This window comes from Mirounga leonina, unplaced genomic scaffold (genome assembly GCF_011800145.1).
Source record: "Mirounga leonina isolate KUSES-001 unplaced genomic scaffold, KU_Mleo_1.0 Mir_109, whole genome shotgun sequence".
NCBI lineage: Eukaryota > Metazoa > Chordata > Mammalia > Carnivora > Phocidae > Mirounga > Mirounga leonina.
In genome coordinates this window covers 682,949-703,668 of record NW_023270244.1, presented here as the reverse complement: position 1 = coordinate 703,668, position 20,720 = coordinate 682,949, and the positions used below count along the sequence as shown (strand labels likewise).

At 38.9% G+C, this 20,720-nt stretch overlaps 1 protein-coding gene across 3 annotated transcripts in view; it reads right to left on the bottom strand.

Moving 5' to 3' along the window:
* The window catches only part of LOC118019903 (protein bicaudal C homolog 1), a 279,876-nt gene that overhangs the window by 8,746 nt on the left and 250,410 nt on the right, over positions 1-20,720 (bottom strand). For 2 of the 3 annotated variants that reach the window (XM_035019561.1, XM_035019545.1), the window contains exons 10-19: positions 19,438-19,624; positions 17,466-17,627; positions 16,668-16,864; positions 16,398-16,530; positions 15,714-15,870; positions 13,464-13,629; positions 10,545-10,584; positions 9,991-10,145; positions 3,880-4,036; positions 466-626 (exon numbers count right to left, since the gene is read on the bottom strand). In XM_035019561.1, the coding sequence (XP_034875452.1) occupies positions 466-626; positions 3,880-4,036; positions 9,991-10,145; positions 10,545-10,584; positions 13,464-13,629; positions 15,714-15,870; positions 16,398-16,530; positions 16,668-16,864; positions 17,466-17,627; positions 19,438-19,624 (1,515 nt within the window). The remainder of the gene's footprint in view (positions 1-465; positions 627-3,879; positions 4,037-9,990; positions 10,146-10,544; positions 10,585-13,463; positions 13,630-15,713; positions 15,871-16,397; positions 16,531-16,667; positions 16,865-17,465; positions 17,628-19,437; positions 19,625-20,720) is intronic. The other variant, XM_035019553.1, reaches the window with a different exon arrangement.

Genomic DNA, 20,720 nt, shown 5'->3' with positions numbered 1-20,720 from the left:
TATATAAAAAGCACATTCTATTCTGTGGGAACAGATTCAGTAACATGACGAAGATGGGGTCAAAAACAACCATAGATATTTATTTCAGATGTTGTTTTTTAAGTGCCATAAATAAAGATAAAGATTAATGACTGAAATTATCTTAAATACAGACTCTGCTGCTGAGGGAGCTGTGAATCAAAAGTTCCTATGAATCAATACACTGATTAGGTCTTTCAGCTAAAATTGGGGAAGGTGTGTTTTTGGAAACACAATTTTCTATTTCTGCTATCCTGTGTTTACTGGTTGCACTAAATAAATAAGAAATGAGATGACATTTTTCTTAGCAGCACAAACAAGTTATGGGACTCCAGTAAATGCTCAGTGAAAGCACCGCCATAGATCAGTAAGTGATTTCATTCTAGAAGCCATCACACATACAACCCAAATGAAGATGCCCGGGAAAGTAAACAAGTAGTGACTGACCTCTTGTTGCTGGAAGACGTCTGTGTATTTGCCCAGGCCCAGTTTGCTAAAGAGCTCAGGGAGGTCAGAGCCTTTGAAAGAGCTGTTCAAGTTACAGCCATTGCTTCCCGTCAGCGAAGAAATGCAGTCCATGTAATTGCTGCTGCTGAGATAGTGCTCCGCTGGAAGGCAAAGGAGAGACAGGCCTGCAGTGTAAATGCCCAGAGACAAGATGGTTCAATAAAAAATTTTAGTCACTCAAATATTTTAGATTTCATTGTTGGGCTGAACAGGGCAGGAGCTGCAGAAATACAGCAGCTCTTTACTGAAACACTGGCTTTTCATTAATGGAATGCTGGTTATGGCTTTCAGGGAGGCTCTTGCCATTAAGAAGCTACAGTTGGGAGGCCGCAACTCAGCAACAGTGCCTCTGTAGTTAATAATCATTAATCATTTTCTCCCGGAGCATTCGGAAGCATTTGCTCTTTATAATTGATTTGATGTGAATTAAATGAGAAATTGGAAGAAAGATGATCCCTGGGATACAATAAAGGTATGGAAAGTTACTCTAAGTCCAGGCTCCTTTTGGAAAGCAGGATGGCCCACTGTATCCACACCTGTGCTTTCCTGCTGTCAAAGGAATTGTAGGATATTGCAACATGTAAATCTCATTCTTTACAAAAATATAATTGGGCAGTTAGTTCACAAAACAGAGCACTTTTAAAATTAAGAGCAAATATGAAGGGTAAGAATGGTGCTGGAGTTTCTGGATTTAACTTATGACAGAAACGAATCTATCTCTTGAGAAAAATTCTAAGCCAGCAATGCTGAACTTGCCTTGACTCTGCGGCTGATTTGGTGGGCAAAGATTTCTTCAGGTTGTCTGTGGTTCTCAGACCCAGTAACATGCACTGCTGGGTGATGGACTAGTGAGCCATGCCTAGTACTTGACCAGATACACAAACACTCTTCCAGAGATGCTTCGGAGAGCCCAGCACAGCTGTGTAGCCATGCCTACCTCCCTGACCAACAACTGGCTCTCATCCACGTGGGAATTCTTCCTCTCATACCGAAGTTGCAGCTTCGGGAAGGATTCCCAGACTGATGCAGGCGGAGGGTGCTCACCTAGCTAATTAGATACATCAAGTCTCCTTTGGTCAAATCTAAGAATCCTGTTCTGCACTGTTTTGTGTGCCACTAATCACTTTCTCTGGCCATTTCATCTCCCAATTGAGAGTATATATACTTTCTATATCTCAAGTGGAAGGAATTTCCTGATCAAGTTTCTCTTTCTCTTAAAAACAGAGAACTGGCTGGCTCAGTTGGTGGAGCATGTGACTCTTGGTCTTGGGGTCATGAGTTCAAGCCCCACAATGGGTATGGAGCCTACTTAGAACTTTTAAAAAGTACATATTAAGAAAAACAGATGTTTTATCTCTTGTGGAGAGAAAGTATAGAGAAAAGGGCCCAGATCAAGCCCTGCGGACACCCAGCACTTAAAGGTAAGGACCCAAAGTCATCAACCCATTGAGGTGCTAGGTTGAGGCTGACATGAAGCAGAGTGTGAAGAGCACACGGGAGAACTGCTGGAGTTGACAGTATGGAGGTTACTGGCAGGATGACCATATAATTTACTGTCCAAATGATATACATTTACGTTCTTTGCGAATAAAAGAGGGAGTTACTGAGAATCACACTGGAACAACTGGTGTAAACAGGGAAGTCTGAAGAAAACCTGGACATTGGTGATTTTGAAAAGGGTGTCAAGAAAAATGATCTAAAACTGTGCTGTTGAATATAGTAACCACTGGCCACACGTGGCGACTGAGTTCCTGAAATGTGGGTGGTGGGATAATGTTTGGTAAGATTATAAAATCTGCTCATACCAGATTTTGAAGACAGCACAAAAAAAGAATGTAAAATATCTCATAAAAATGTCTTTATATTGATTACGTGTTTAAATGATAATATTTTACGTATCATTGGGTTAAGCAAATACACTAGTAAAATGTGAAAAAGAAAAGATGTTTTAAAATAAAGTATTCTTAGTGATATTATGGTACATAGCTTCCTTTACAGTTCTTTCTATCTTAACTACTTGTAGTTTCTATATTCTGTTTTAAACTCCCTCTGCTCTTAAAACACCTAACAAAAGGCAACCAACTCCGTGTCCTTAATCATTCTTTCTTATTAATGAGTTCCCTATCTTAACTCTAATCCTGAACTTCAATGCAGCTAAGTTGTACAGTCGATTTTAATTATCCAGTGCTAAGTGAAGGGAAAGGAGATAAAGACAGAAAAAGAGAGGCACAAAACGAATTTATACTGAGCATTTCCAGCCCTAGATCTGCATCCAGCACCAGCCCGCCTCTCAGCTCCATGCTTGCGTAGTGGTGGGGCGCCCTGCCCGGACAAGTATCCAGGCTAGTACTGTCAGTATACTTGCATTATGTTTTCTTATTTTGACTTGGCTGACACCATGGCCGGCCTTTTCAAATCTGAGACTCTTGACAACATGGCCGACCTGACTGACGGTAACAACTGACGGTAGACCACGTCTACTACACTCGTTCAGATTGCCGTTCTTCAAGTATTCTTCAGATACTCCACGCTATGTGTTTCACGATTCCAGAGTCATCAAAAACCTTGAAAAAGGCCATTAAGGGCCTACCTTGTGATTACTATTGTCAATTCTCGTCTGCTTACCTATTTTATTTATACAGCCCAGAAGTGTGGGTGCTGTTACAGACAAAACCACTGGACTTGTTCTGAGTCTCAACCACATTTATTCAAAGCCAGAGCCTCTGTGCTTTAAACTCTTTTTTCTATTTATGCCAGTTCGGCTATATCTTGCCAGTTTAAAAAAATCAGATCTTGCCCTTCACCTTTAGTAGCTATCCACCGGGCAGACTTACTTCTATTTTCCAAGATGCTAATGTGATCACATTCGGCTCAACTCCTTTACATCGTCGTCTTTTCCTCATCATCTGGATGCTTGTGTGAGCGTGACTCATCCATACATTCATTCAACAAACATTTACTGAGCGCCTAGTAAGTGTCAGAACTGTTAGACATTTGGGAAGAAATAACAAACAAGGCGCAGCCTAACAGAATGCTCGGCACATGGGCACTTAGTAAGTGCTTGCTGAATGAATGAATGTGTTTCCTAGCTTGTAAAGCTCAAATTCTCCACAAGTATAAAAGTGTAAGTATAACAAGTGCTAAGGGAAAGCACAAAAGGCAGTGGAAGCAGAGAACTACGCTATCTACTTCACCTGGAAAAACAGGGAAGGCTTCACAGAGGAAGTGGCATATGATTATGCCAAATACTTGAAGGCAGGGGGTCCAGAGTTTATATTTGAACATCACCCTAAATCAAATAGACAAATTCTAGACTGATTATATCTAAAAGTATGATGAAAAGTCAAAGCTCACTTGATTTGTTTTGTTTACGTTTGGGGCTGCCAACCGAAGCTGCAAATTCACTAGGACTCGGGGGTCCTATTCCATTTCGGTCCCTCCAGTTATCAGATTCACTTCCACTTCCCAAGTGTTCACGACTGTTGGACCTCGAGAGGGACATTGATGAGCCCTGTAAATAATCAAAACCAGATGAGAACATATTTAATAAGGTAGGTTTCCTGAGATTTGAGGAGAAAAGAATCTACATTAGACCATCACCAATTACTTCTATTGTTAACCACTGCAGGTTCCCACACATGCTGATTCTCAGGAGTCTGTGGTACCTGTCTATATAGCCTCTGTCCTCCAACCACCAAGGACACCTGGTAATATACATAGTGAAGTCTTTCTCCTTCATTATCAGAGTGCCCAACAGAGTTCTGAGAGCCCCCAGTATAAAGACTTGCTCCTATAAGGTTTAGAGCAGTGAATACTGAGAGTCCTCCCTATTTTGGGGAACCACAAAACAAATCTTCCAGCTGGTATAGCAGAGATTCTCTGCCTTGGATCACTTACGAAGGACAAATGGGAAGATGGTGTGGCTAGACCCAATGCTTTGACAGGAATAGAAGTGAGTCAGAGTGGAGAGAGGGCTGCCATCTCTTCCATGTGACCCTCATCCAAAGAATGATAGGGTCTTTCCAATAAATTACAAATACCTGAAAAAATTTACCTTTTTAAATTCCCTCCCAATAAAAATAAAAATTTAAAAGATCTCAACGTTTGCACTGAATTTGCATTTATTTATTCATTTATTTAATCACTGGCACTTTTCTTTGTACTGTATCTATAGTATTCAAGTCAGGATTCTCTGATTTTCAAAGTAGTATGTTTGTTGGGCAATTCTAAGAGAATCTTTCACTATTCAGTAAATTCACATAATTCAGTCTCACAGCAGCATAACCACACCTTCCCTTTTTAACACTTTTTTCCTCAAGGCATCGTGACCACACTTCCCAGCCTACTCCCTGTAGCTTTGTAGGATCTTCTTCCCCTTTTCCACTCCAAATGTCACATTACCCTGGGCTTGGCCCTAGCATTCCTTCTCGTTTCTCTCTACACTTTCTCATTAAGTAATCTCAACCTCTTTCAGAACTTAATGACAACCATGACTTCCAACTTTTTACCTCCAGATTTGACTTCCCTGTTGAAATTTATAATCATGGAATTGCCAATCTGACATTCCATTTTACTGTCCTGTAGGCATTTTAAACTTAGAGTGCTTGAAATTGAATTGTTAATTACTCATCCCCACTAGCTACACCCATACACACTCCTCCCCCAGAATTCCTACATCTCACCCAGAGCTTCTGAGTTGTTCTCGGCCCTCCTTCCCCCACCACATCAAATCCATCAACAAATTCTATTGATGTTATCTCTAAACATACCCCAAATCTACCCACTTCTCTCCATCTCCACAACTGTCACCTATTGCCTCCTTACGAACATTTTATTCTACTCTTGCCTCCCACCCCAATACCCATTTTCCATAAAGCAACTAGGTTGATTTTTTAAAAGCAAATTAGAACAAATGATACCTTCTGTATAGTCTTATAATGCTTTTCCAGTACTTTGCCATGGGCTGAGGTGCTCCCTAACTGATCCTCTGCCTCTTTAACTCTCAGCCTTCAACACTCCACCACCCTACCCAACTTCTGCTCCATGAACTTACCAGCTGGTTCTGACTTCAGGTGATCAAGGCCTATTACTGTTTCTCTAGATCTTCACAAGGCTGGGCCTTTCTTGTCATCTAGGTCTTAGCTTAAATGTCATCTGCTCATAAAGGCCTGCTATGACAACCTAATCTAAAGCAGTCTCTGTTTCATATTTATCAGGGATTTTTATTACCTAAAGACTTCTTGTTTATTTGTTTTGTATCTCTCTGTACACACCAAAAGAAAGTTCTCTCCATGAAACCAAGAACCTGGGTTCAAGCATTGTATCCTAAAATTGTGTCGAGAACACAAAAGGTGTTTAATAAATATTTGTGGAATTAATCTATAGATACCTTTTCCTACATCTATGGGATGCCCTTTGCTGACTTTTGGGAAGGGGCAGAGGGAAGGAAGGCTCCTGAGACCAAAGAAATGGTGTTTTCAGTTAAAACCATCTTTAATATTTTACTTCAAGATAAATCCAGTGTAGCAAAGGAAATAAGAATATGCTCAAAACTGGCAACTACCAGAAAAACGTCAATGAGATCATTACTGTAGTATTTATATGTTATTTAAAATTCTGCACCTAAACTCTTTTTGAGTATAAAAATACATTCATCTAAGATCTAAGCAGACTTAATGCACACAGCTCTATCAGACCTGGCTAAACACGGTGATTTCTAAAAACATTAAGTAAAACATAATCTTGTGATATCTATTAGTTCATTATCTACTCACTAATTTAAAGTATCACAAAGTGCAGCTCATCTCCATTCTTGGATTTGTAAGACTTAAAATAATCAGACAACCTTATTACTCTTAGTGGTGGGGAAATTAAAAACCATCTTTGATTCCCAATGCATGTTTTTATTTGCTTCAGAGAATATGCGGCAGAGATGGGTAGCAAACAGAGAAGGAAAATCCCAGACCTTTTGTAGTTCTGTTGATGTGACAGAGATATTGCGGGTCAAAGCAGCCTTTTGTTCAACCTTTTGTGCCTCAATGTTTGATCAAGTGGATAGGGTCATATTTTTGAGTCTTGGAGAAAACAAAAAAATGCCTCAAACTGCTGCTTCTTATCTGAAGGAGCTCTTTGGAACAGGCTCATTTCTCAAAGCTGCCCTAAAACTGGAAACAACTGCTCAAGTCTAGCTTCTCAGAAATCTGAATAAGAAGCTCAAAGCATCGGGCGCCTGGGTGGCTCAGTTGGTTAAGCGGCTGCCTTCAGCTCAGGTCATGATCCTGGAGTCCCTGGATTGAGTCCCGCATGGGGCTCCCTGCTCAGCGGGGGGTCTGCTTCTCCCTCTGACCCTCCCCCCTCTCATGTGCTCTCTCTCTCTCTCTCATTCTCTCTGTCTCAAATAAATAAATAAATGAAATCTTAAAAAAAAAAAAAAAGAAGAAGCTCAAAGCATCAACTTCTTGCCTCAAGCAAGCTTCCTAGAGCAGGAAATTCTGTGTGCCTTGATCCCTGGAGCACTGAGTGAGCAGCCCACACCCATCAGAACCTATTGGCTAAACATGCTTCTTCGCATAGATCAGCATTCTACTTGTCCATTTGATTTTGTTTTGCTTTGTTTGGAAAAGAATAAGGAAAAATGAGTGTTTCTTGCCACCTTCTAATTTCAAAATATTAGTGCTGTAAGCAGAGATGTGGTTAATCCTTTAATAAAAATTTTTAAGTTCTCTCTGTTTTTCCCCAGGTCCTTCTCCATCCCACCCCGTCCCTATGTCCTAACCCAAAGAAGCAATCCTCACTGCTCAGTTTTTAAGCCCTCTGAGCTATAGCAGAATAAAGGGAAAGGCATGCATGTGCAGATAGCAACTGCTGGATAATATTAGATCTTACTATTGTAAGGGACCTTTCCATCCCCTTTCAATGGATTTGGGATGCATGGGGCAAAGGTTCAAGTCTTACACAACAGGGAAAATCTAGAACACCATTACCAAAGAAAGTGTGGTTATATCTTTTCATCAGCACTGTTGAAGGGGCTATAAATAAAAACAGGTTACATGGTGAAAGCCCATGCACTGATCTAGCTGCTCACACCCTCTCCCCCACCTTCCAGTGTGAACAGCTTGCTAGACATTAGCCAGGAAGGGGGAACAGGCTAGCCCAAGATAGCCAAAGCAAGAAAAGCCACAGGAGGGAGTTCAGCCATTGAGTTGGGACCCTGCACATCTCTGCCTCCAGAAAGTGGTCTATCCATCCTAGGACAGGGGCTGGAGCAGAAGAGTCTTTTAGGTTCTGAAATAATTTCTGCATCATCCTCCTAGTGTTACACCCCTTGAGAGCAGTGTTTCTAGAAGGGTGTCAGCATCAGAATCATACTAGGCTTTCGCTGAAAATGTAGATTCTTGATTCTTCTCCTTATCTGATGAATGAGGTCCTGAAGGAAGTATGTGCATTTCTACCAAGCTCTCCAAAGTGAATCTTATATCTGTTAAGCTATGGCAACATGGTTCTAGATCATTTACTTACCACCTTTGCTATGTACCCTCTTGGGTTAAACCATTAATAAGAGAAGTATAAGGAAATTTTTAAAAAATAAACTCAAGTCCTTTCTGTAACACCTACTGCCATGACCTCAAGTAAGACACTTAACTGATCAGGGCCTGTCTTTCCTCACTGGGAGCTTGTAGCTCTGAATAAGCTTGTGGATGAAATGCACCATATAAATCACAAAGAAATAAATTATGTGGTTTAAGATAATTGTTCTTAGCACAGTATGTGTTCATATAATACTCTGAGGCATTCCTTTGGATATAAAAAGCAAATCTAGTTTGAATGTGGAATAATACTTCCAGCTATAAGCTGTCATATACATAATCTCAACTTTCAGCCAGTGCTTGGTTTTCTTCAGGGTAAAGTTCTCCATCTGAAAGAATAGTAGCTGCTCGATATTATGAGAACTTACCACACACCATGCTACATACTGGACACTTTCTTCCAGGTCATCCTCAAGACAACTCAAATTAGAAAACAGGTTCAGAGGGGAGAAGTCACTCCTCAGAGCGTCCATGTATCAGTGGTGGCTGTCAGACCCCACAGCCTGTTCACTTGACTGCTACATTATCAGAATGATAATCATTTCAACCGATAATGCTGCTGGTCTTTGAGAACACAACTGAATTAGCATTTCTAGGGTAAAATATTTCATCTCTGAAACTACAGAAACACGATCAACCACATAACACTCCACTCTGCCAAAGGCAAGGGTGACTGAAACTGATGACCATAGGCGCATCAGCTAAAAGCCTAAGAATCAGCACAGCAGTTTTAAGGTCTCTGCCAACAAAAGGAAAGCTTATTTTCTCTCAGAGCTATAATGGCAGAAAGAGGAGTGTGCCTCCTAGAGCCTCAAAATTTTTCATAATGGTTCCTACATTCTAGCTCCTTGACAGTAACTTCAGTCTTTAAATACAGGCTGCCAGGTTGCTACTGTTAAGTCTGACAATGAAATTCATAAGAGACTGTTCTTTTTAGTATTTTCTTTTATACTTAAAAACAATGGGAAAAAATTGCATGTTTGCTTTTGCCTTTCATGAACAGTCTAATTTATTACAAGGAAAACTGGTGGAGAAAAGAAGGTCAATCTACAATTGCTAGTCATTAGACTAACAATTATGAAACTCTTAAGCAGTATTTGTTTTCCAGCCTACAGTGTTCTGGTTGAACACTGTGATTCTTGGATTGATGATTTTTATGCACGTTTGGGTTTGTATACTCTCCCCAGTACTAAGTGTGCATGTGTGTGCTCTAATTCCGCCCCAACTCACAAAAGGCTTACGGCCAAAATCTGATACTGTCAGACTGAAAAGGCCTTGCTTAGCAAGTCACATGCAGCCTGGCTGAGATGTATGGAACGCTGGATCCTTTCCCCATACGGCAAGGATGCCAGCTTCCCAGTCGCACCCTGAGCAGTGCAGCCAACATCTGGGAAACATAAAACTTTGGAGCTCTTGTTTATGATACTTCCTGCTGTGTTCCTGGCATATGTGAACATGCTAAATTTTTAACTCATATCTGAAAACTTATTTTTGTTGAGTATTTTCCTTTTCTCCCCTATAGTGGTTCTGCTAGTGAGTGATACCCTTAAATAAAGGGATTCTTTATACATTTTTATGGAATATTACATCTGTCCTTTGCTTAATCTCAGCCCTGCTCTATCATTTGTGACACTCTCCCCCTAACAAAAACACATTTATCCAAATTTACATCTCTTTAACAGCTGATCAACAACTTTGAGAGAAGCTACATAAAGACCATAATATATTAGATTGTGTCAATTTGATAGCAATATGTTTACAGGAACAGAAATTAGAACAAATCACCATTAACAACTTTTCCTTATGTAAATAAAGAATGGTACCTCTTGTTTGCTGAGAGAACAGGCAGGAAGAATGGGTAAGGCGTGACACTACAAACCTCAAAAGTGGTTGTCATTGTGGGCTTATAGGACACATGGTTGGCCCTTCTCAGCTCCTTTATAGTTTCAGCTGGCATGGATTTAGAAAACCCGAGGCCACTCCAGGTATTTGTGGGTGTTCTGACTTCCGTCACCACTGGTTTCTTTAACATAGCTTTGGGAAACAGCATATTAAAAAATGTTTGGTATTTTTAATGTTTTTCTAAAATAAAATATTGATGAATGTTGTTTCTTTGGTATATGTACAGAAATTATCACTGAATATTATTTCTTAATATATAACGAAATACCTTAAAATATCTTCATAAAATACTTTATACAAAGTAACAGTAAATTGAAAAATGCTACATTATTTCTTAATTGCTCTAATGCTAATCTATTCAACAAAATACATTCATCCCCAACAAAATTTATGCAACTTGAACCTCAACATTCTAGGTTTCTTTTTATGAAGGTCCAATTTCTCAGTTCAACATGACTACTAGGAAACTTTTTATGGTCTCCTAGAAAAAAAAGAAAAATCAAAGTACTAGGTCATTAACATAGCACATACCTTTGGTTGCTAATAGCTTCTTTTGTTCATAGTCAAATGCCTGAAAATAAAAGACAGAAATATTTTTATTGCCAATCTATCCAAATGTCTTGCCAATACCCCATAATTAGAGAACAAAGGTTCTGACTACAGCCCATGAATCTGCGTGGGACACATGCTAAGCTTTGCACCATATTGTGACAGTAATGTAGTACAAGTCTGATAAATTTAAACATGTTTTCAAACTAATTAATTAGAATAAATTAACTACTTCTAACATGAAAGTGACAAAATTACAAATTTTCCTTCAAAAGGGAAATAAATCCTATTTACTGTGAATATTTAACACACCAGGACCAATAAATGCTAAAGTATAGTGAATAACCCAATAATAGCCAGGCTAAGTTTCAAAATAATGCATTACCAAAATGTTTTCTGGTTATCAACTGGCCTCTTTGTTTCTCTACATCCCCTCCTCACTTAAGTAAAGCATGGCCTGAAATGGGATGATGTTAAGACAACTTAAATTATTTAGCCTAATTGGCACAGTCTTTGCTTTTGAAGTGAGATAAATAACACATGTCTAGCTTTGTTCGGTAATGACATTAAGCAATACAATAAAATTAAACTTAGCTATCTCTTCTTGTACTAGATTAGGATGTCACCATTCATTCTTTCCATTCACAATAAGTGACTTCAGTCATAGTCAGGTCTACCGAGGACCAAGATAGGTCATTTTGAAGAAAGCAGTCCAGATACAGCTACATCTCAAATGCAAACAGTGTTCTCAGCTCTCCAATTTAGGGACTATTTAAGGTTTGATTTAAGAATGTCTTAAAGGCCTACCAGGAAGGCCAAGAACCAATTGGTGAGAGCTCTTTTGACCCTTCTTTTAGGAGGACTATACCATCGTATACAGCGTGTCCATATAATTTATGGTCTGAAACAGGATACTTCTGAGAGAGAAATGTGCTACAAATAAAATTTAGGCCAGAATTATAAAAGTAAATGGGCTGACCCAGACAAACTAGGATGTGTGATTAACTCTAAGAACATGACAGTAAGTCAGGAGAGCTAGATTTTTAAGTAACACAGTTTGATAATGTTTTTGAAATCCTAGGTCTAAAATGGTACTGGGAATTAAAATCAACTTTTAATGATTAGATCCTAAATTCACTTGTTCAATAAATATTTACTGAGTGTCTTCTGGTTAAAGAAATTATGTTGTTCTTTGTAGAATACAACAATGAATCAACAATGGTCTCGAGCCTCAAAACACATAGAATCTTAGCAGGGATGTGTAAAAAAAAAAATAAAATAACTACAAAATAAATTAGGAAGTGAGGTAAGTGTGAAGAGAGAGCTAGAGATACAGCATTCCAAGAAGGGTCAGGAGACAGAGATCATTTTTAGCTGCAGGAATCAGAGAAGTCTTCAGTCTTTCTCTGTCAATGCTTGGTGACTATTATCATTGAGTTCTTAGTGATTTTAAAAGTTAGCTCTTCATTAGTAGCATAAATACATCTATTTAAGTTGAAACTCTATCACCAAGAACATTTTCATCCATCCTAAGAGAAAGGAATGTGAAAATGGTTGACTAGGTGTAAACTTGATGGAAAAGAAGAGACCCACAAGATGGACAAAAATCAAAAGGGACCATACAGGGGATTGAGTACTTATTATATAAGAAAATTTTAATTTATATTAACTGAAAATAAATCCACCAGAGAAAATGTAACAAATGTCTTTTTTTTTAACTTTGTTACTTTATAAAGGACACAGGTTATGTAAAAACATTCATCTAATAACTCATGAAAATGTTCAAATGTGAAGGATTAAAAAAACAGACAAGCAGGATTGAACTGTTCTCACTAAAATTATAGAAGTATAATTTAGTTACATGAATTTCTTTCTTTTTTTTTTTTAAAGATTTTATTCATTCACTTGAGACACAGAGATACAGAGACAGAGAGCATGAGCAGGTGGAGAGGCAGAGGGAGAGGGAGAAGCAGGCTCCCCGCTGAGCCAGGAGCCTGATGTGGGGCTCGATCCCAGGACCCTGGGATCATGTCCCGAGCTGAAGGCAGACGCTTAACCATCTGAGCCACCCAGACTCAAGATGAATTTCTTTCTTTCTTTGACACAGCTATGACAGCTTGTTTTTAGGATTCTGTGAAAAGCTTTTCCTTTTTTGGGAGAGGTGAGGGGTTTGGGGATAATATATCTTTTACTATGAAGTAGGAAAGTCTACCCAGTAATTCTGATACTGAAATCAAAGGTAGTAAGAGTCTCTAAAAGCACAAAGTACAAAATCCTTCTCTCCCATATTGTGGTTTTTATGGAAATCAAATTTCTGAATTTTATGATCAATAGTCTATTTTGAGTAATTAGCCTAATACTTTAAAAATGGATACAGAGAAGATCCCTGCTGAGGAAATTGTTTAAAATAATCATAAAAATCTCTCAACTAACATAGTCATCAATAATATTTAGCATCTACTTTCAAAAACCTAAAGCATCCCATTAGTTATTTTTATAACTATCTAAATGACACCAAATTTATCATCTCCATTAAACAGAAAGATATTATATTCATCCAAGACTGTTATGAGGTAGTAATACTTACAAGTAACAGCTTTCACATTTATCTAAAGTTTAAGTAACAGAGAAATAATATCATTTGCATAAGACATAGTGACACAGACCATTTTATGTCAATTTTAATATGATATTTTAAAGAATTCTTCTCACTCAAGCTTTTCATTTTTAATGTTTATGGCAAAACCAATTCCTAACTACTACATATATATTTAAATTGAATTCCGACTAGAGTGCCGAAGGAAAACCAAATTTCTACCCTATTGCTAACATTTGCTGAACTCCCCATTCCCTAACCCTACCACCCCATATTTGGATGACTCTCCCATTTCTCCTCATTACCTGCATGTTGACATACGATGGCCGCGGGGCTAGGCGAGCCCTTTCGGAGTTTTGCTGGGCAGCTGCGGCCCTCTCTGCAGCCCGCTCACTTCCGGGAGCCTTCTTGTCAGCCAAAGGGCTTTCTGCAGCACTCAGCTCGGCGTCAGAGAGCAACCTGTCAGTGCTGCTGTGAGACAGTTTGGAACTTAACACTCCATGTTTATATACAAACGTACTGAACGTCTCGTTTCCTGTGTGCACATTTACTATATGTTTACTACTGTCAACTATTCACATGTGTTATACCATTTCGTCTTCCCAACACTGCTCTGAGGTAGGTAGTAGTAGTATTCCCATTTGACAGATGATGGATGTACCTTACCCAAGGTCATACCTCTAGTAAATGGTACAGCTGGAATTTTAACCCAAGCGTATGACTCTAGAGCTGGAGTTGAAACTATTTCATGATACATTTTCCCAAACACTGTATGTCGTGTGTATGGCGTATGTCTGTCATACATACGGAATAGATACACGGACAAGATTTCTAATTGGCATACATTAAAGAGATAGCAATGACTTATGCATATGCAGTCTAAGCAGAAACAAGTCAATCTGAAGGCATGCAGATGATCCAACTCTTGTGTGTGAAATGCACATGGTATTGCTAACAAATCTACTATGACAGAGGTATCAGATAAATAAATATTTCCCCAAACCTGTTCAGGGTGCACAGATGAACATAAAAATGACCCTTAAAATAGGAAAAATTATCTGAATTGCAAGACTGGTAATGCCTTATACATGCACCTCAAGTTCAAATCCAACTGTATGTTAAGCTCAAGTAGAAGAGAAATAAACAGTATTAGTAGAATAGCTGATTTGATTTGTTCATTCTTTCTTTTGTCATTCACTGTTCCATTGTGCCAGGGGAATTCAGAGGAATTGAGAACAGGCTATTGGAATATAAGAGGAGGAGCCCTGCACTTTGTTTGCTTGACATAAGTTCCCGGTGGCTTCACACAGGACATCAGAACTGAATGTAAAGGGCCTCTGCAGGTTCGGCAGGTGAAAGCCAGGAGGACAGCGTAAGCAAAGCAAAGGAAGCAAGCGACGTGGACAACTGGTGTATTTAAAGCCAGACTGTAACAAGATTAGACTTCTGTGTCCAAAAAAACTGCTGGAACAAAATAAAAGACTGACTGAGCTGCTGAAAGGGTAGAGGCAGAGAGACCATTCTAGAGGTTGCAGCTTAATTTAGATGAGAGGTAAGTTCAGAACCTATTTAAGGACGAAAGGAACAGGCATACCCTTCAAATGCTTCAACACAGTGAAGAAAGCAAATTTACTTCTCTAACCTATGCTGAATACTGTTCACTGTGGCTAACAGTACCAGGTAAGGAAAAACGCAGGTAAAGCAGATTTGGACAAAATGGGAACAAGAGTAATTAACTGACCAAAGAGTTTATAAAAACAAAACAGATTTTGGTAAGAAACACAGGAAATAAAAATATAAAGGCTATATTTGTCTTAAGATACTCTCCTCGGTAAGGATATACAAGAAAACTAACAAGACAGTAGAGGAAATTGGGTGGAGGGAGATGGATGGGAGCAAAATCTTTCAACATAGAAGCATTCCACTGTATTGCCTTTTTTTTTTTTTAAGTGTGAATAGACTGTCTTTTTGAAAAAAATAAAGTAAATAGAAAAAGAAAATAGAGTAAGGATAAGACATCTGTAACTCTGCTATTATGGTAAGGGAGAGTTACAGTTACTACAATATATGCATTTATACTCACTGTGGTTTATAAGAAATAAAATCATGAAACTGTCAAGTATTTACTACCAAAGTCAGCAATTAACTACCTTGGAACAAGGAAGCCATAGTTTAAGTTGGAAATTCAAAGCAAAATGAAGGAGAATTCACAGCAGGAAAATTTCTAACAGAAAAATCAGAGAGTAAATATTGCTTTGCTGAAGAGCAGGGAGGATGTTAAAGTTTCAGAGCACAGAGATGGTTCAGAAAACCCAGATACAAACCCAACCACTATTGAGAAGATGTAAGAGTGAAAATTACCAGATGGTATTCCTTAATAGAATTTTTAAAAGGAAAAAGAAAAGATAATTATAAAGAAAAATAAAAAACACTCTTGGAGAAGATCAAACTCACTTGAACCAAAGAATACCAACTACTGAGAGTTTCAAACAAATCCAGCCTGTTAGACATTTTCTTTCAAAGGATCAAGGACTTTTAAAGATTAAAATACATACTGTAAGTGTGAGTTTTTTGTGCCCTGCAACAGTTCTACTGTCTGCCTCTTGGCACAGGAAACTTTGGAGGGACCCATCATCTGTTTCAAGTCACCAGCATTCCCAGAATGGGAAGGACTTCGAGGCATGCCTACTTCAACAAAAGCATCGTTACAACCTGCAGAAGGGATAAAGTGAAAATCCAAATGTCACCTTATCATCAATAACCACCTGCGATGGAAACAAATCAGAACCAAACTCAAGGGAGACCCAGGCATAACAGCTTTCAGCTGCAAAGAAGACACTTTAAATTCAGGCTGCCCCAAATTGCATTCAAGATGAAATCTAAAGAGAAGACCCTCACAGTTTTAAAAGATTATTAGGGGTGAAAGGGTTTTAAAAAAAGAAATACTCTACTTGGAAAAAAATTGTAACATTTAGTAAATTGATGCTTTCCTCTCACACAATTACATCCACTTTAATTTTGAAGTTCCAATGTAATGGGAAGTGATTCTTTCCGTGGAAAGTGTTTTTCAGTTTATCTTTCCCTGTGTTCTTTGGAATTTCATTCAAGATGTCTTTCTGCATACTTGAGGCAGGATGAGTCATAAATGGTTAGCAAAACCAACTTGACATCACCACAAAGACTTTACAATCCCCTTTATCCAAGTAACAGACCAGGCTGAAGTTCAGAAGGAAAGTTACCTTCCACAGGGTTTGATTTGGGAGATGCCTGCTCAGGTCCAGTTGTCTGTCTAGATGGATCACTGTGATTCCCACTCAGTACTTTTTCTCCAAGTGATGAAGTGGATATTGCACCATATTTTATATTCGGAGACTAAAGTGATAACAGAAAACAACATACAGATATGGTCACAATTCTAAAATTCACTTCAGGTGAAAGTTTAAACATATTACCAGTGGCTTATCTCTTACAAACAGCATAGACCACACTACTCTAGCAAAGGACATTACCTGTGCATGTCCATTTAAAGAAGCAGAGATTTTTTTGCCTTCTGTCTGCATACTGTTGACATGGACATCAACAGGAGTCAAGCCAGGAGGGGGCGACGGAGCTGTGTGCCCGTAGGTGGGTACACCAGACAACAAAATATTAGTTAACGTGGCTTGGGCAGTAGATGGAATCATAAGGTGTGGTATAGCAGAAAAACCTACAGTGACATTTCATGAAGACAGATATTAGACAGGAAAAAACTCAGATTCAACAAATATTACTTTATTATTTTCAGTAAAAACAAAAAACTTCATCTCTGTTGCTATAAACTCAGTAAGAGAATTCAGTTTTGATACCTCTCTGTAACTAGGTTTAACATTACTATAAAAACACAAAGCAATGTTCAAATGGAAGAAGACTTTAGAGAATATTTAATCGAAGCTCTTCACTGTACCGCTGAGGAAACTAGCTGGATTTCGCACGTGCATATGCCTGTCAAGCACATTTGTCCACCTGGAACTGGCATTTCCTAATTACCAGGCAGGTGAGCTTCATGTGTCTTTGCCCCTGCTTCCTTGCTCATCATACTCTTTTTCCTGATCTGTTTGACATGTCTGAAGATCATATTCTACTTTCATGAAAAACTCACTGCTTTGTCATGCTTCATTTTAACTAATTTACACACTGGGGAGTTTCTGTTTGGCTGCAATATGCTTTGAACCATAATTTTTCCCCAAGGAAAAGAGCCACTAGTAAATGTCATTTAAAAACGGACACCTAAAACCACATGCCTTTGATTGTACTTAAAGGATACTCACCTGTGGCACTTGAAGTGTTAGCAAGTGGGGGTGCCCATAACGTGGGGCTGGGGGTGCCAGAACTTGGACTTTGCAAAGGACTGACTGAGCTATTAAGAGCATTCAAGAGTGAGTTTGGGGTTGTTGATGTGTTTAGAGATAAGGTGGTAGGCCCCAAAAGACCTGCAATAAATGAATGCGAAGTCAATATGCATAAATTCAAGGTTTAAAAATACAGATGGCACCAATATTCGGAAGGCACACTGAGATAGTCTGATATTTTCCAAATACAATATGAGTGACAGATTATCTTCTTTTAAATATTCACAGGAGATACTGCATGCTACAACTCCAACACAGAACCCAGACTATCTACAAATAGACGCTGATCAGAACGGGAAGTTAGGTGTATGTAAACCAGGGAGGCAGTCAGGGTCACCGAGCAGTACCAGCTGCTTTGCACTCACTTCGACGAGCCAGGATGAACAAACTTCTGCTCAAGTGGAGACTCATTTTTATTTCTCTGTATAACTCACTTGTTTTCTGTTTCCAAACAAACTCTTTTCAAACCACTTACAATTAGCAGAGAACAGGGGAATGGCCTCCTGCCGCAGAATGACTACATTCGGCACATTTGTGGAGAGGCCGAGCTACTTGGAACAGTTTGCATTCACTGTGTCAAAACACATGACTTCCCTGTAGTCCATGGTCCATCTCAATGAGTATGAAAGCTTTCCTCAGAAACAATTTTTTGTTTTTTGCTTCTTTTAAGGATTTAATGTTTGATTTAAGTAATGAAACTTCAGGCATTTAAATATATTCTAAAGCAAAATATGAAGTTGTATATAACTTCCCAGGAATATTTTAAGTATTAAGTATTACAGGATAGGAATAGACATGAAAACATTTTAAACATTGAGTAACTGAATCTTTTCTCTGGTGCAGGAAGAACTTGGTTCCTGCTCAATTATCTCAGGGGCCCTTCCTGACTCACATGCATGTATTGTTATGAGTTTTCAGATCTCCAGTGGAAGGAACAATTTTGGGAGATCAGAGGCCAAGGGGAAAAGTGTCTGTCTTTACTGTAATGGTGGGCTACCCGGAATCTTAATCATATTATAATCATATAATTTTTAAAAGCAAGAAATAGCTATTAGAAAAAAAAAATTACAGAATGCTGAGAGTATTTTTTCTGTCTCAGATCAATACTGAATGAGGCGAAATGATTTTCTAGGGTTATTACATTCACTTTTTTTATTAAGGCTACTGAAAAATGTGCAAGAAAGTAGTGAACCTAGCATAATTGCAATATGGCAATGAACTCTAGCCTGTTAGACAGGAATCCATAAATGAGGTGGTACATACCACAACTATGAGGCGCCTCACCTCACTTTCTCAAAGAACTAAAGCACTGAGGGGATGATGCTCTTTCATCTTCTATTCTTTGCCTTAGATATAAATACAGGTCTATTTGCTCCTCTTGGTAGCTCCAGGCTAGATTTCCTTTGTGTCTGGGTGAAGCAGTTCTGACCACTGGGAGTGGGGGTTCTGCTCGCTTTCACTTCCCCCTCTCCCTACCCCTCATACAGATTTGCAATTACTTTTTGAAAAGCAAACTGGATAATCTTTACCTCTAGGGATGGATGGCAATATTGCAAATGCAAGAGAGAAAAAACACATAAATTATAGTCAGCCTGCTCACTTCACTCTCAATGGCATTCTTAATTTAGAAGAACAAACACAGCCACTGAAAATAAAACAGTCAGACCTTGATTATGCCAAAATAAAAAGAATCTAGGTAAAAAAAATCTGTGGAGTCTAACAAAAAACCCAAAATGGATTGATGTGAGTTTTGTTGCTTTTTCACCTAATCTTAGGGCCTGACAAGGGAAAAAAATAGCCTTTAAAATGTAGCCCCAAATGGTAGAAAGAAAGGGAACTAGCTAAGCAATCCCCCAGTGACTGAGAAGCGTTATAATAATAAATTTTATACCTAGTCCAGTGAGTCCAAGGCCTGCTGAAGCTAAGATGTCCAGGCTGGGACATGCCAGGCCGGCAGGGCAGGATGCTGGGGACGGGCTGGTTGCTATGGTAACCCCACTGCTTTCAAGTCCGAGGAGACATTTCCTTGCTTCATACATATTTAAGGCATTTCTCTCAACACTTTTCACAATCACAGACTATGAAAACACACAATGGGAAAGAAAAAGGTGACATGCAAATAGTCTACAATGAATTGGGGAGGTGGGTTAGAAATGAATATGGTAATAAGGATTCCAAAAAGGAATATATTGATGCGGTTTTAAAATCAACTAAAAATTTTAACCACTTATTTCTTATGTTTACTCCTTGTGGTAAAACCACAAAGGGTTAGTTATAATTTACTTGGTGTGTCCTGTGTTTCAGGCACTGGGATAGAAGCTGTACATAAATCTTGATGCTTGCCAGAAACCTTCTGGATGGGAATTATGATTCACATTCAGTGAGGATAAGGGACCTACCACTGGTCACGGCCTCGCTGGGCTGGGGCAGCGAGAGGACTGGACCTCGGGTCCTCCGCCCCTACAGCCCATTCTCTTGGCAACCTCTTGCTGTTACATGAAAGCTTTCTCCTTGATCTCATCTTTACAAAACAACTCAAACTTGTCACCATATACAGACTGCATGGTAACAGTCACTTACATTTGACATTTATAGTCTCCTAGTTAACTGATAGACCTTGAGGTACCACTATTCCTCACTGATGGCATATCAATGGCAAAGCTTACGGTAAAATAAATTTCTAAACACTATATTTTTTTTCTCAATGGACTCATCTAGAAAATTGGAAGTGTGAACTCAAGAGGACAGCCTCCAATGGGGCAATAAAGAAAATCTATGACTGAAAAAGCAGTTAAAGCAGGAGTCAGCACTGGGGCCAGCTAGACAGAACTAAATGGCCGTGGGATGCTACAAGGCTCCAGAGTTCTCACTTACAATCTATTCTCCCCTGACCTGGCTCATTTCTTACTGAACTCCAGGAGCTGCGCTTGCGCCTGACTCTTCACGTGCACAAAGTCTCTTCTGTCTTTATCTTCCAGTCTTGGTGTCTGCAGTGACTCCAGTCAAATTAGTCAAGCATGACACTTCAAGGTACATAAAATTAATGTCCTGCTCTCTAACTTTAAACTCATTATATCAAGTTCACTTAGAAACAAACCTCTCTTTCCCTTTAAAGTTTTATTTTGAAGAACGCATGATTGTTTTTCTTAAGTTGGACACTGAAAACCATGTTAT